Source organism: Hyla sarda, chromosome 4 (genome assembly GCF_029499605.1).
Source record: "Hyla sarda isolate aHylSar1 chromosome 4, aHylSar1.hap1, whole genome shotgun sequence".
In the NCBI taxonomy this organism is placed as follows: domain Eukaryota; kingdom Metazoa; phylum Chordata; class Amphibia; order Anura; family Hylidae; genus Hyla; species Hyla sarda.
The window spans coordinates 304,725,915-304,741,297 of NC_079192.1; the positions used below are offsets into that span (position 1 = coordinate 304,725,915).

General features: G+C 41.4%; 1 protein-coding gene across 1 annotated transcript in view; it reads right to left on the bottom strand.

Annotated features, from left to right (window-relative positions):
- SLC26A2 (solute carrier family 26 member 2) overlaps positions 1 to 15,383 on the bottom strand; it is a 123,547-nt gene that overhangs the window by 106,625 nt on the left and 1,539 nt on the right. The window contains exon 2 of the mRNA XM_056574742.1: positions 6,620 to 6,679. Within this exon, the coding sequence (XP_056430717.1) occupies positions 6,620 to 6,679 (60 nt within the window). The remainder of the gene's footprint in view (positions 1 to 6,619; positions 6,680 to 15,383) is intronic.

Here is a 15,383-nt window from a genome sequence, read left to right on the forward strand (position 1 = left end):
CTCACTCCTGCTGGGTAAGGGTGAATGGGGATGTCTCGGACAGCCCCATTCCACCTTTTGTTTCTGGATCACCGGGTCACCAGAGACCCGATTGATCCGGAATCACTGCAATTGCCGACATGGGGGGGTCTCAGGACCCTTAAGTACCAAGGAGCCAGGGCGTACCCATATGTCCTGGGTCCTTAAAGGGTAAAGAGAGGAGCAGTGCACCCCATGTGACCCTGTCTGCCAATGGGAACCTCTAAATTCTTATCCATATAGTGTAGTAGTGGAGAAGTTGCCCCAGTCTAAGTTCAGTTGTTTCTGAGCACCAGTGTGGTAAAGTGTGAGGTATGTGGAGAAGCTCTAAGGGAAGGCCAAGATAAAAATCTATCTTATCCGGTCATTCAGCAAGGATCACCCGCAAGGTGGAAGTTCATGCCCTGGCGTAGAAAGCTACAGGACCTTGACAATACATTGATACTGACTTCTCTATAGTCAGTATCAATGTATTGGGCAAAAGCACCACAAGTCCCAGCAAGGCTCCCAAGGGTTTACACTGCATCCTCTCCACTCTGCACAATACTGTCTATGTAATACCATATGCACCCTGCTCAGTAAAGACAGTTATCCTTATCCTGACATCAGTGTGTTCCTTTACTCCCCGTGTCTGGCCCAGGAGATGCTGTCTCCAACATCGAACCGTGTATGGTGCCCTGGCGTCTTGAAGTGATAAGGTATTTCCTAGCACCCCCGTGGCATCACATTGTGACTTTCAAAAGTGAACTTCTGCTCGTGAGCTGAACACTTTACATTTTTTCACTTATTTCAATAGGCTGCAAATGCCCGCAGGGCCAGATATTCACCTCAAGTGCTAAACATTTCTATCACTTACAGCACATAGGTTGTCAATCACATGCAGACAGAGCCAAGCAGCACTATAGGATGAAAACACTGGAGGGCACTGGAGGCAATCGGCCCATCCAGTGGGTACTTGCTGCTGTGCTGTGATTATAGAATAATTCATAAAGAAAAAGGCGTCAAACAGGACATAATTGACACAAAGTATACTTTATTAACATGAAAAATGACAAGACATTTAAAATAATTTAAAAGAATACATATATAGTAGTAAACATGAATCCAAGAGATGCTGAGAGAGAAGAACGGGGGCTATGCTTGTCTGCCCGGGAAAGAGTTAAATAAATAGTGCACATAAGTATTGTTTCCCATGAATTAATGAGGGAGGCTACGGCTCAAGGGTTGTGGAATAGATATTAGGAACTGATCCGGCAATGCTCGGATCGCAATTAAATACAGAAAATCAGAGAGCAAGAGAGAGCCCCAGGGGATCAAAAGCGCATTATAAGTAGAACAAACCCTAAGCTAGACAATATAAGGAAATACTTTACCAAGTGGAGCAGAGAGTGCAATGCTACAGCCACCCGCCACCCATAACGTTTCACCAATGAAGGCTTCTTCCGGGGTGTGGTCAATAGAGTGTGGGGTATGTATATATGCAGAGACTTAACCAATTAAAACCAGGGACAAAAGCACGTGATGTAGTTAGGGCGTCGTAATCGCCCATAGGTCACTGTTACCAAGCCTCGCTTTCATACCGAGGTCCGGAAACAGATACGTCTGTCAACGTGCATCACCTGACAAACCAAGCCTCGCTTCCAAAGCGAGGCTCGGATGTACGGGCCAATCGTATACTGGGATGTGTCATTATCCAGTAGAGAGCCAAGCCTCGCTGTCAAAGCGAGGCTTGGAAAGTGCTCAGATGCGGAGATCCCTACTAAAGCGAAAATTCATAACTCTAGGTAGTTAGTTATAATTATATACAGGCACAATTCAAACATAAATAAAAAATAAAATATATTCATTTCTATATCAACATATTATAGATTACATATCAGGGACTAAATATCATGATGGGTACATATTGTGAGTAAATACATAAAGAGTACACACTTAAGGTAAGTACATATAATACTAGGGTCACATGTTATGTGGATGCAAGTGCATATTATTATATTTTTCATATATTCATATATTTTATTATATAGATATTCATGCAGCTGCACTGCACAAAGGCAGTACAGCATCATGAAGAATCAAGGTAAAGTGCATCGCGTGCAAAAAAAAAAAAAAAAAAAAAAAAAAAAAAAAACAACAGAACAACAGTGAAAAAAAGTCAAGTGCAAGGTGAACACACAGTGACAAAATAAAAGTGACATGCAGGAAAAAAAGGGGGGAGGGGGGGGGAAAGGAAGGGGGGGGGGGGGAAAAAGGGGGAAGAGGGGAAGAGGGGGAGAAAAAAGAAACCTATATAAAAATCTACCTAGTAAAAAAGGGGGGGAACCATAATGTCAATGAATGTGTGAAAAAGTGGAAATATGAAAAATGGCTTAATAATTAGTAGCGCTGTCATAATTAAATAAATAAATGGGTAGCTGTGAATGTTAAATATAATTTAAGCAATTAGATTAGAGCCCCAAAAATAATATAAATAAACAAAGAGGGGCATAAAAATGTGGGTATATAGAAAAAATATAAAATAGGGGAGTGACAGTGTAGTGTGAGATTAGTGTACGGAGTGTAAGATGGGATGAAAGAAGTGAATAGTATGAGTGAAAAACGTATATATGTGATTGAAAGGCCTGTGTAGAAGTGTGATGAGGTGATAAGAAGAAAGAGGGATTGTAATCATGCATAAAAAAACATAGGGTATAAGAAGTGGGAGTAAAAATATCGTATCAAGGAATATATAATTAATTGAAAATTAGTAATAAAATTAATAATAAATATAAAAAAAGTATTAAAAATATATGTAAAAGAATATATAGAGAGAGGATTGTGACCCTGGAAGTGTACATAAAAAAGTATGTTTTAAAATTGATAAGAGAAAGAGAGTCCCAACATGATTCCGGTGGTAAGGTCACTCCAACGATAGAAGGAGGCTAGAAGTAGTCACGTGATGGCCCTGGTTGGTAAGTCTCATAACACATCTAGATAGACAATCAGATAAAAAGGAATAAATTAATAAACAACAGTTAAAACAAAATGGAAGCTGCTAAAAAATCACTTAAAACCCATTAATTACACACACTAATAAAAATCCGAGCTCAGAAACCAACCAATACTCCTCACAAAAATGGGGCATAGCTGTTTACCTCATTTAAGCCGTGAGGTACAAGTGTGTCCAGCCTGAAGATCCATCGCGTTTCTCTTTGTGCAACCAATTTCTTCCATTGGCCACCTCTGATACCCACCGGGACGTGGTCGATACCTATGAATTTGAGGAGAGTGGCATCACTGTTATGTTTAAGTTTAAAGTGTCTTGGTAGGGTTTTCAAAGACTGAAGGTTTGTTTCATTGGCTGCCGCATTAATATCCAGGATATGCTCTCTGACCCGTCGGCGGAGCTCCCTGGTGGTCATGCCCACGTATAGCAATTCGCATGGGCATTGTGCAACATATACCACCCCTTTGGTTACACAGTTTATTTTCTGCCTAATTTCATATGACTTGGTACAGGATGAATTGCGAAACATATCAGTCCGTAATATATTACTACATGCAAGGCATTTACCACATGGGGAGCAGCCGTTTTTGGGGCCCTTGGAGCCAAATAAATATGGCTCCTCAGTCTCATAGTGGCTCCTCACCAGAAGGTCCTTCAAGTTTCTATTCCGTCTATATGCAATCGCTGGTCTCGAAGGTATCATACCATTTAGTGTCTCATCCACTTGTAGAACGGGCCAATGCTGTTCAAGTATCTGCCTAATCTCATGGCTACGAGAGTTATAATCTAAAATGCACCTCACCTGGTTGTCAGTTGTCTTGTTGGTCCTTGTTCTATGTAGGGATGACGCACGATCCGTTTTTTTCGCGTTTTTTTGTGCTGTGATTAGTCACACTATGGGAAACCACTGACAGACTCCCTTTAAATCTCTTACCCTAAATTCCAGCAGGATTTTGGAGTTCAGTAAACTCAAACTCCAATTGGTTTACAAAAATGCTTGTGAAGGTTAAGCAAAATACAAGCAAACAAGAAAATGTGAACAAACTAACCTGGTTCTATTGATCTTGACTCTGTTGCGTCCATCAGTTACTCATAGTATACAAGGGTAAGATATGTGGACGCACATGTCAAACTTTATCAAAGGTAACAACCCACTTATGCCTTTGTATACACAAGACTATAGGCTTACTAATTTTAGATGAGAAAATTTTTTTATATGTCGCACAGACGGGGAAAAAGTTTTAATCAATGTCTCAATGCTGAGACCCCCACTGATCACTAGATATAGCCTAAAGAAACATACGGTTGTGTATATTGGAACTAAATCAAAAAAGTCAGGAAAAAAAGAAAATTGTACATAATGTCACACAAAACTCCAAAAATGTGATAGACAAAATAATTGGCACCCTTAACTTAATAATTGGTTGCACACCCTTTGGAAAAAATAACTGAAATCAGTCCTTTTCTGTGAGAAATATTTCATTTTCTTTCTACATTTCAGGGGTGTCAACCTTTACGGCCATGACTGTATATAAGACTAGTATGGCTGGTCCTAGTGAGTATTATTTGCTCTAGATGGCAAAGGGTACTTTAATACACATGTATCCATATACAGTTGTTCAAAACTACTGTATTTGTCTAATGTCTATTAATTCATTCATTGATCATAAAACCAACAGTATCATATCTGAAGCATTCAATCTGCAATGTATAAGATATGTGTGACCATAACCTATACTGGGGACTTCTAAAGAAGTAATCCAGTTGCGGAAAACTTATCCCCTATCCGCAGGATAGGGGACAAGTGTCTGTGGGGTGTCCGACTGCTGGGACCCTCCTGCGATTTCTTGCTCGGCACCCCGGCTCTCCCAATAAATGAAGCTGTGTCGACAATGGCATGAAGCAGCGGCTGATGAAACACCTCCATGCATCTCTATGGGAAAGCCAGAGATACAGCACTCTTGTGTCTCCGGCTCTCCCATAGAGATGCTTGGAGGGGGCGTGTTGGCCACCACTTCATGCAGTGGTCGACACAGCTTCCTTCATGGGGAGAGCGGGGGTGCTGGGCAGGAGATCATAGAGGACCCCTCCCCTGCGATCAGACAGGTATTCCCTATCTGCACAGAAGGCATGCCAGTCTATTAATCGTGTTTACAGAGCACAATGTGTTGACTGGCATATTGATGTTGACTGGGGAGCCTTTAAAGTCTATTCACAGGTAAGGTATCCTGCACCTATTTGATGTTCAGGATTTGAAGCTGCAAATTTGAAGCTGTGTATACATTGAAATCTCCACCTCTAAATCCTGCACATCAAATATGCGCAGGATACTGTACTTGTAAAAGTACCTGTCACCAAATAAACTTTTCCTCTGGATCAACTCAGTAGGGACTCATTAGGGTTATAGGTTGAACTTGATGGACTTTGGTCTTTTTTCAACCTTATGAACTATGTTACTTTGTAAACTAACTCAGGCTATGTTCCCTAACTGCTCCTAACACTTCTCCCACCCTTAAAAAATTCAGAGCTTTAAAAAGCTCTGTATCATACCTGTCTGTGCAGGGAAGGAGCATGTATGTGCAGGGAAGGAGCGCACACTATATATTTACCCTATCCCCCTATCCCTGCCTGCTTACGTACCCGCCCTAGGTAGCGGGTCCATAAACATGGTGGCGGTCCCTACTTACAATTAGTGAGGGCAGTCCAGTCAAAATAATAAACTATAATGCAGACAGAGGTCGGGACACAGAATGGAATCACTTAAACTAACAGAAAAATAACTAAACATACACAATAAGTCGCTGTCCACAGTTCGAGTAGATACCAAGAGGTTACGGATAAGCCAATTCGCAAAGCCAGGAGAAGAGTCAAAGGGTCAAAAATGCCAGATATACAGATATAATATAAATGCTAGTTAGGAGTACACAGAGCTCTTTAGCAGGGCAAGGTGTGAGAGCAGACTGCCAGCTTATATAGGAGCCAGAACAGGTGCTCTGATCAAGGTAAGCTGACCAGTCTCAGCAAACAGGTGTAACCATAGAAACAAGACCAAACAAAAGCTCTTGGGTCCTTACAATACCTTTATTCTTGCTCACATAGTGCAATCTCCCAGCAGGAGAAAATGGGCATTTCCCAGAAGGCATGACATCACTGAAGCCTGCTGGGGGGCCACTTCCGCCCTTACATTGTTGCAGTGCTGTGATGAATAGAAGACCTCAAGCTCTGTGCAGCTTTCAGTGAGGCTCTGTGCAGCTGTCAATCAATCTCAGTGCAGAGAAACACTTCCTGAGTTCGGTCTCCTGCCAGGCCCGGGAGGAGACCAAACTCACTGTATTAATTTTGGCAGGGAACAGAACAGAGCCACCTAGTGGCCATTATTTCTATTACATGTTAAACATATTTATAGTGATCATTTTAAAAGCAAGTGAATGGGAAAATTTCTGCTAATTACACAATGAACACTATATTAAAAGTTTTATTGGCTGACAGGTATTCTTTAAGGCTCCCCAGTCAAGACATTATGCTATGTAAACATGATTTATAGACTGACATGCTTTCTGTGCAAAATCATATGTAACAACTAGAAATATCTACAAAAGAGTCTGAACTGACCTTACCATACATCCAATTACTTGCCTTGGTTTTCATGATTTTAATTGGGGTGTATTCATACTGAAAAGAGGAGACATCTCCGTTTTTTCTTAATATATTTCCTTGATTTTTTATTTGTTTCTTGTTTTGCATTCAGTACTTGCAATTAAAAACCTCGACATTTGAACATAGCCTTACTTGCAAATATTAATAAGCTCAAACATGTTTAGTTTATTACATATTGACAATTCTAAAAAGTATGATAAACTGATAAGAAAGAAAGATGTCACACAATGTATCTATGCCCATGGATGTTGGAGTCAGAGGCCAAAGTCCATGGGAGGGTACAAAATCATTTCCTTTTTGGGGAATGACAGAAAAATAAATGACATATTGGTCAATGAAAGCATGCCGCATAGTTCTCCACTGGAAGGAAATGAGCTGTTGCTGTCTACACACAGAATGTGACTAGACAGGATCTCTTCATGTGATACACTTAAGTACTTACAATTGTAATGCTATGTTATGTTGCTGATTACTTGAGTAGCAGAATTCACAGTTTTATAACCCTGAATAATGTCCGGGGAATTCCTTCTGTAATTCTTGTTTTGGTTTTTCACAGTCAGAGCTGGTGTTAGGGTGGGGCAGTCCGGGCAATTTCCCAGGGCCCCCATCCCCCAGGGCATCCCCTGCGGGTTGCTTAGTAGCGGATCCAGGGGGGGGGGGATCCGCCACTGAGCAGCCCGCAGGGGGCCCCATCATTCGGGACGTCCCTGTGTCCCGAAAGATCTTTTCGGGACACAAGGATGCCCCGGTTATCTTTCTGCAGCCCCGCGTCAACTTTAAGAATGCAGGGGCCTCCGGGAGGTAGCGCACGCAGGGACGTCACTGACGTCCCGTGCGTGCGCCCATAGGAATGGAGAAATGGAGCATCAAGGAGTAGGACGCCTCTAGGCCATAGCAGTAGATTGTGACCCCTGACCGGAGGACTGGTGGACGGAGCACTGAAGTGGGGCAGTACACAGGCATACAGCCTCCAGCCATACACTGTATGTGGCTGAAGGATGTATGTCTGTGGAGGAGCTATACTTCACCTAATGTGGGGAACTATACTGCACCTAATAATGTGGGGAAACTATACTGCACCTAATGTGGGGGAACTATACTGCACCTAATGTGGGGGAACTATACTGCACCTAATGTGGGGGAACTATACTGCACCTAATGTGGGGGAACTATACTGCCCCTAATGTGGGGAACTATACTGCACCTAATGTGGGGGAACTATACTGCCAACCTAATGTGGGGAGACTTATACTGCCAGCCTAATGTGGGGGAACTACAACCTAATGTGGGGGGATTACACTGCCAACCGAATGTGGGGGAACTACAACCTAATGTGGGGGTACTTATACTGCCAGCCTAATGTGGGGGAACAGTGCTTCCAATCTAATGTGGGGGAACTACAACCTAATGTGGGGGAACTACAACCTAATGTGGGGAAACTATACTGCCTACCTAATGTGGGGGAACTATACTGCCAACCTAATGTGGGGGAACTATGCTGCCAACCTAATGTGGGGGGACCTATACTGCCAACCTAATGTGGGGGAACTACAACCTAATGTGGGGGAACTAAACTGCCAACCTAATGTGGGGGAACTATACTGTCAGCCTAATGTGGGGGAACTACAACCTAATGTGAGGGAACTACAGCCTAATGTGGGGGAACTATACTGACAACCTAATGTGGGGGGAACTATACTGACAACCTAATGTGGGGGAATTATACTGACAACCTAATGTGGGGGGACCTATACCCCCTAATGTGGGGGAACTACAACCTAATGTGGGGGAACTAAACTGCCAACCTAATTTGGGGGGAGCTAAACTGCCAACCTAATGTGGGGGAACTATACTGCCATCCTAAAGTGGGGGAACTATACAAAAATATTAAATTGTACTGTTCTGATACCTAGAACTCTTTTTTTTCTGTATATGGGGATGTATGAGGGCTCATTTTTGCACTTTGATTTGTAGTTTTTATTGGTACCATTTTTGTTTTGATGGGACTTTTCAATTGCATTTTAGATATTTTTTTATGGTATTTGAAGTGACTAAAAATGTGCAAATCTGGTTAGTGCACTATTACGACTTTTGGAGCCCCACTTTTGATTTTGCCCAGGGCCACGCTAAGCCTAAAACCGGCCCTGTTCACAGTCCCCCTTCTGTTGGTTTGTTCATGCTTGCTAACTAGATTTAATAAAGTATCATATGGTAAATATATGTCATTGTTCACATTGTTCACATGATCCAGCTATTTTTTTTTTAAGACAGTCAGTACAGTCAGTAAAGCAATACAGTGACATATAAAGATCACATGAAGTATAAGCAAAACTAATTACAGATTGTAAGTCTAAGCTTGAATGGCGAAATGCATCAGAGGACTGGTGGGTAACTGGGGTCGGTAACCTGAATCTTATGTCTCTGTACTTGTTTTTCACAACCTGGTTGCATTGGGTGGGGTAGTTTTCTTATATGTTTGCTTCATGGTCTTTTTTATTTTATTTTCTGTACTATTTATGCTTAAGCATTTACATCTTTTTATTAGGATCCGGCTAGCACAATAATTACCTTTGGTACTCCTTTATCATCTTTTCCTTCTTTTCTCCATTTACAAATTTGCCAATACCTTTGTTTACTTATCATTGCTATACCTCACCCATGCATACAGTGTGAACTGTCATCTACTTTCTGCCAGATTTTTACGCCTGCCTCAATTTGCAATTTTTAAAGCATATCCTTGCTCTTGTTCTCTCCAAATATATCTTGAGAGAGATTTTATCATGTTTGTACGTTATCTAGCTTTAATAAAATTATTATACATTTTGTACATTTTCTGCATTGGTGGATCTTTTGCAGTATTATATAATTGCAGACTTGTCAACACCAGCAAATGAAATAGAAAGGAATCAACAAGTATAACCAGGTAAGCACCATGTAACAGGCATCTTCAGCCTTATAGTAGCACAACTGAAAAATCTATATAATATAGAATCACAGAAACGGGCAGGAGAAAGCATTGCACATACAGCTGGAGCTCGCCACTAATGCAGTAATGAAGTAAAAAACACATTAGCAACTAGATGAATATTTTCTGAATGGCTGCAGAGATATTTACCTGGTAAAAAGTGTTAGAAACAGGGTAACTCACAATATCTACCTGCGTATTTAAGTTAGTCTGAGTGACCCTGCTGTCAGATTACTTTTAAAGGGGTAGGCCACTGGAAAACATTATTATTATTATTATTTTTTATCAACTGGTGCCAGAAAGTTAAACAGATTTGTAAATTATTTCTATTAAAAAAATCTTAATCATTTCAGTACTTATAAGCTGCTGTATGATCTACAGGAAGTTCTTTTATTTTTTAATTTCTTTTCTGTCTGACCACAGTGCTCTCTGCTGACACCTCTGTCCATTTCAGGAACTGTTCAGAGCAGGATAGGTTTTGCTCCTACTCTGGACAGTTCCTGAAATGGACAGAGGTGTCAGCAGAGAGCACTGTGGTCAGACAGAAAGGAAATTCAAAAAGAAAAGAACTTCCTGTAGAGCATACAGCAGCTGATAAGTACCTGGAAGGATTAAGATTTTTTTTAATAAAAGTAATTTACAAATCTGTTTAACTTTCTGGCACAACTATCTTTATCCAAGAGGTTGCTATGGGGATTTTAGGCATACCGAGACTTATATAACAGGGCATAGGTAGGAAAAAACATAACATTTACCTTGGAAGGGGAGTAAAGCATGTTAAAAATTCTCCAAAAATGTGTAACCTTGGGGCATTCCCACCAAATATGAAAAAGGGACCCTGAACACCACAATTACAAAAGCAAAGGGTGGAATGGGTAGGGGCTATTTTCACTATGTAATCAGGTACATAGTACCATCTAAAATACACTTTATAATTGGCCTCTACCAAAGGCATATTAATAAATATTTTGTCCATCCAAAAAGCCATATCCTGCCATTCAGTTAGCTTCCCAGTGAAACATAAGAGAAATTATGAGTAGGGCAGAATGTTAGAATTAATAATATAAAGGGCATGTAAAACCATAAGAGAAACCATGGATACAGTAATATCCAGAGAACTGGCCTTTAGAGTAGTCAAAGAATTGGTTATTTAGTTTTATTGAGAGGCTTTAACCCTCAGCATTTTTGTGGACAGGTTAGAAAGCTCCCTATGCCAAATCCTTAGTTTACGCATAAAGATCCCAACAGAGACACTTGTGAAGCCAACATAGGAAAGCCTGTAATTGAAGGCCTAGGATAAAAGCCATGATAAAAAATAACCTGGCTGCAGGCATATGTGCTGAGATCAAATTAAAGTAAAAGTAGAAGATAGGAGAGGGCACAATATCATAGGTCGCTGTCCCTGGGAAATCCGGGGCAAAAGGTCAAATGGAGTGGAAGGGAAAACTTCCTGTTCAATAACAGTCCAGAGGGGCAGATCTTCTGTGTCAATGAATAAATTCAAGCCAAGATCAACATGCATATCACCAATCCTGGGCATGTTCTTATCACCAGCTGCCCTTTCCCCCACATGGAAATAAGCACAGGCTTATCACCAATCAGCACAGGCTTATCACCAATCATGGGGCGGTGCACATGGAGCTGTTGGATGAGGGGGGCGCCTGAGCGAGTCCTCCCATTCTTCTCCACCCGCCTTCCATCGAATGCCCTGGACACCAGCTGCACCTCCACCAACTGCTCTTTCCCCCACATGGTGATAAGCACATTGGTCTCTGCTGGTGTTCAGGTCATGGCGCACCTCTACCAACTGCTCTTTCCCCCACATGGTGATAAGCACGTTGGTCTCTGCTGGTGTTCAGGTCATGGCGCACCTCCACCAGCTGCTCTTTCCCCCACATGGTGATAAGCACATTGGTCTCTGCTGGTGTTCAGGTCATGGCGCACCTCTACCAACTGCTCTTTCCCCCACATGGTGATAAGCACGTTGGTCTCTTCTGGTGTTCAGGTCATGGCGCACCTCCACCAGCTGCTCTTTCCTCCACATGGTGATAAGCACGTTGGTCTCTGCTGGTGTTCAGGTCATGGCGCACCTCCACCAGCTGCTCTTTCCCCCACATGGTGATAAGCACGTTGGTCTCTGCTGGTGTTCCGGTCATGGCGCACCTCCACCAGCTGCTCTTTCCGCCACATGACGATAAGCATGTTGGTCTGTGCCTGTGTGCTCCCTGTGCACCTGCCCAGGATTGGTGATAAACATGGAGCTGTGGTCAGGACACAGTGGGAGAGAGCAGCCATAGCAATAGCACAGCAAGAAGAGCGGAGGCACCAACAGGCAATCAGTGTGAAGGTTCTGTAAGTGAAAACTGCCATCTGATTGTCTGTTACTATTCATATGGCACAGAGGGAAGTGTGCTTATGTAGATAAAGGCCTGTCATGTGTCACATGATGTCACTTTACATACTTAATTTTACTTTGTATTTTCCAAGAATGCAATTTAGTGTCAGATAGTCCCTGCCACATGAAATATATATATATATATATATATATATATATATATATATATAAAACAAACTGCAGGGGTGATATAACTGCCAAGTCTGCAGGCAATGGAAAAGTAAATGTGTGAAATAATGACCGAACTTAAAGGGGTATTCCAGATAGCACAAATTATTTATATTTTGTTCCCTCTTGCCCAGTCCAACTGTTTTGCAATATACACTTATTATCTGTACTAGGCCATTTCCCCTGTAGGAATGTGCTGTCACAGGCAGAAAGTAAAGAAAAACCTGCCACCCCCTGTCCACTTTGTCTCCTCTCTCCCCTCTGCCCCTGCCAACAGAGACAGAGATCATGTGAAACCTTTTCCTTGCTTTCGGCATCCTCGCCTTATAAGACACTATTGTCTGATGTCATATCAATAAACTGTGCCCCCTTTCTACAATCATCCATTCAAGCCACCCCACTCAAGCCACTTTATCATAGCTCATCAAGCCATGACCCCTATTAGCATAATACTGACAAGCCACACTCCCTTTCTAACAGTTTGAGCAGTGAGAACTGCTGGGAAATGTAATTTCAATAGGGTGTGCAGGAGGAAGGAGAAGATAGAAGAAAATGGAGCAGTGGGCAAAGGATAACATCGGGGAGCAATAAACTGCTAGGACAAACCTGGGGGACTATGTAAGTACATTCCACAACATCTGGAGTACTTTTTGGTTTTTTAGATCCCTGGATAACCCCTTTAAAGAGGTTATCCAGCAAAAATGTTTTATGTTTTTTTTTTTCCATCATTGTGCCGAGGCTGGCTGATAACATAAAAAGCCTGTACTTACCTCCCCCGCTCCCTTGCAGCCTTTGTTATCAAGGCTCCTGGTCTTCAGACAGCTTCACTTCCGGGTGCTACAGACGGCACACCACAAGCTCCGTCAATTACTGAGCACAAAGTAGCGAAGTGCATTGTAGACTGGGCATCGTGATAACAGAGGCTGCAGGGAAGCGAGGGTGGTAAGTAACAGGCTTTTTATGTTATCAGACCTGTGAAAAGAAAAAAAAAGAGGGGAGAGGACAGCGCCTTGTGTATTATCCAAGGCACCAAGATCCCAGGAGGGACTGGGGAGGGACCCAGGAGTGAACTGCAAGGCCCAGGGTCAAACAGGAGAGGATAACATCTTCTCCCATGTGGTCAAGAAGGAAGCAAGAAAAAACAGAACCTTGTCTAGGCGCTGTTTACAAATCCAGAACAATCAAACACAAATGTGTAAGGAGAAAGTGCCAGGAGGCATTATATTTATTAATATACTTCCAATGACGCCCTCCGAAACGCGTCATTGGAAGTATATTAATAATAACAGCACCTAGACAAGGTTCCGTTTTTTCTCGCTTCCTACTTTTATGTTATCAGACAGCCTAGGCACATTTATAGAAAAATAAAATGTTTTAGTTTTTTAATATATACAACATACAAGCTCTTACACTCAATTAATTGTTCAGGGATATGCTTGTATAATGTTGTCATTTAAAGGGGAGTAGTGGTCTGTAAACTAGGCAATGAGGGGACAAAAGGAGCAGGGATATCAGGAGAAGGAGGCAAATTTAATAAATGAATGTGTTTGCAAATTATTTAACTTGACATGCCCTACAATGTTAGTTGAGCTGGGAATACCCCTTTAATTTATTTAAAGAAAAAAAAATGAGAAATAGAGCCAAGAATACAAGTGCACTAAGTTGCCATAAATCTGTGTTTATTATCTTCATAGACAAAAGGACATGTTTACATAAATAATACTGTATCTCTAAATATTTTAGCTTAATTCTGTGTTAATTGATATTATCCGCATTGCTCAATATTTTTTTCCTGTATTTACAGTCAACACAACAATACGGACATCACCACAAGCCAAATAGTGCAGTCCTATCTTCAAACAATGTTTCTATAGTGTTATGGCAGTGAAAAGGTTAATTTGAGTGTAAAAGGAAGCTGCCTGAATGACCTTTTTTTTTTTCTTTTTTTAAAGGAAGCTGTGCCCGGCAAGACATTTCAATGCTTGAAATATGTGGTATTACAGTGTATTAGTGACTGTGTTGTACAGGACTGTACTGGGGAAACCAAGGTTGAATGGTTAGAATGGAGTCCTTCTCCTATGATTTCCATATGCCCAAATAACGAATATAACAAACTTTCTTACAGCTTCCTAATAGTTAACTTACACATTGTCAGGGCTCCTGTGGGCATGGATACAACAATGGGATCAGAGCCAGTTGGAAACTTTTTGTTTTTTAGAAACAATAGATGAATAGTTAATTCAACTGCACAAACAGTAGGACAAGGTGTTCAGAACAATGGAGAAATTGTCCACCTGTCCACAGGGTGGCAGAACAGAGCAGGCATTGTTTGCAAACCAGCACCTTTTTTTTTTTTTTTTTTTTTACAGTGTTTCCCAACCAGTGTGCCTCCAGCTGTTTTTTTGGCTGTCCAGACATGCTTGAATTTGTAGTTTGCAACAGCTGCTGGCGCACTGGTTAGGAAACATTGCTTTACTAGAATCAAGTGCAGATGTACAACTAGACTATAGCAATTCATAACAGTACAAAGTACAATCTTTGTGTACAATCTTTATGGAATAAGGAAAATGTACAGTGGTCCCTCAAGTTACAATATTAATTGGTTCCAGGATGACCATTGTATGTTGAAACCCTTGTATGTTGAGACCAGAACTCTATGGAAACCTGGTAATTGGTTCTGAAGCCCCAAAATATCATCCAAAGATAAGAAAAAGTGAGGATTAAATAGAAATAAGTAGATAACTAATATAGATAAAGCAAATCCTAACATATAACAGTAAGAAAGATCAGCAGGAAGCTGGAAATCACTGTCTATGTCAGTGTTTCCCAACCAGGGTGCCTCCAGCTGTTGCAAAACTACAACTCCCAGCATGCCTGGACAGCCATGTTTCGCAGATCTGGACTGTCTCTAGCATTGTATGTTGAGTCTTTCAAGTTACAATGGTCCAGAAGATACCATTGTATGTTGAAACTATTGTATGTTGAGGCCATTGTAAGTTGAGGGATCACTGTACATCTAGTGGGCAACTCTAGATCAAGTGCCCAACTAAAGTGGTAAAATGAATGCATTTGCTCTAGTAAACTTTTACATAGATTTTCTTTCACACATTGCCAAAAAATAAGAAACCCTCCCTGCATTTGCATGAAAATCAACCTACAGTATGGATTTTAAATCCGCAGCATGTCAGTGT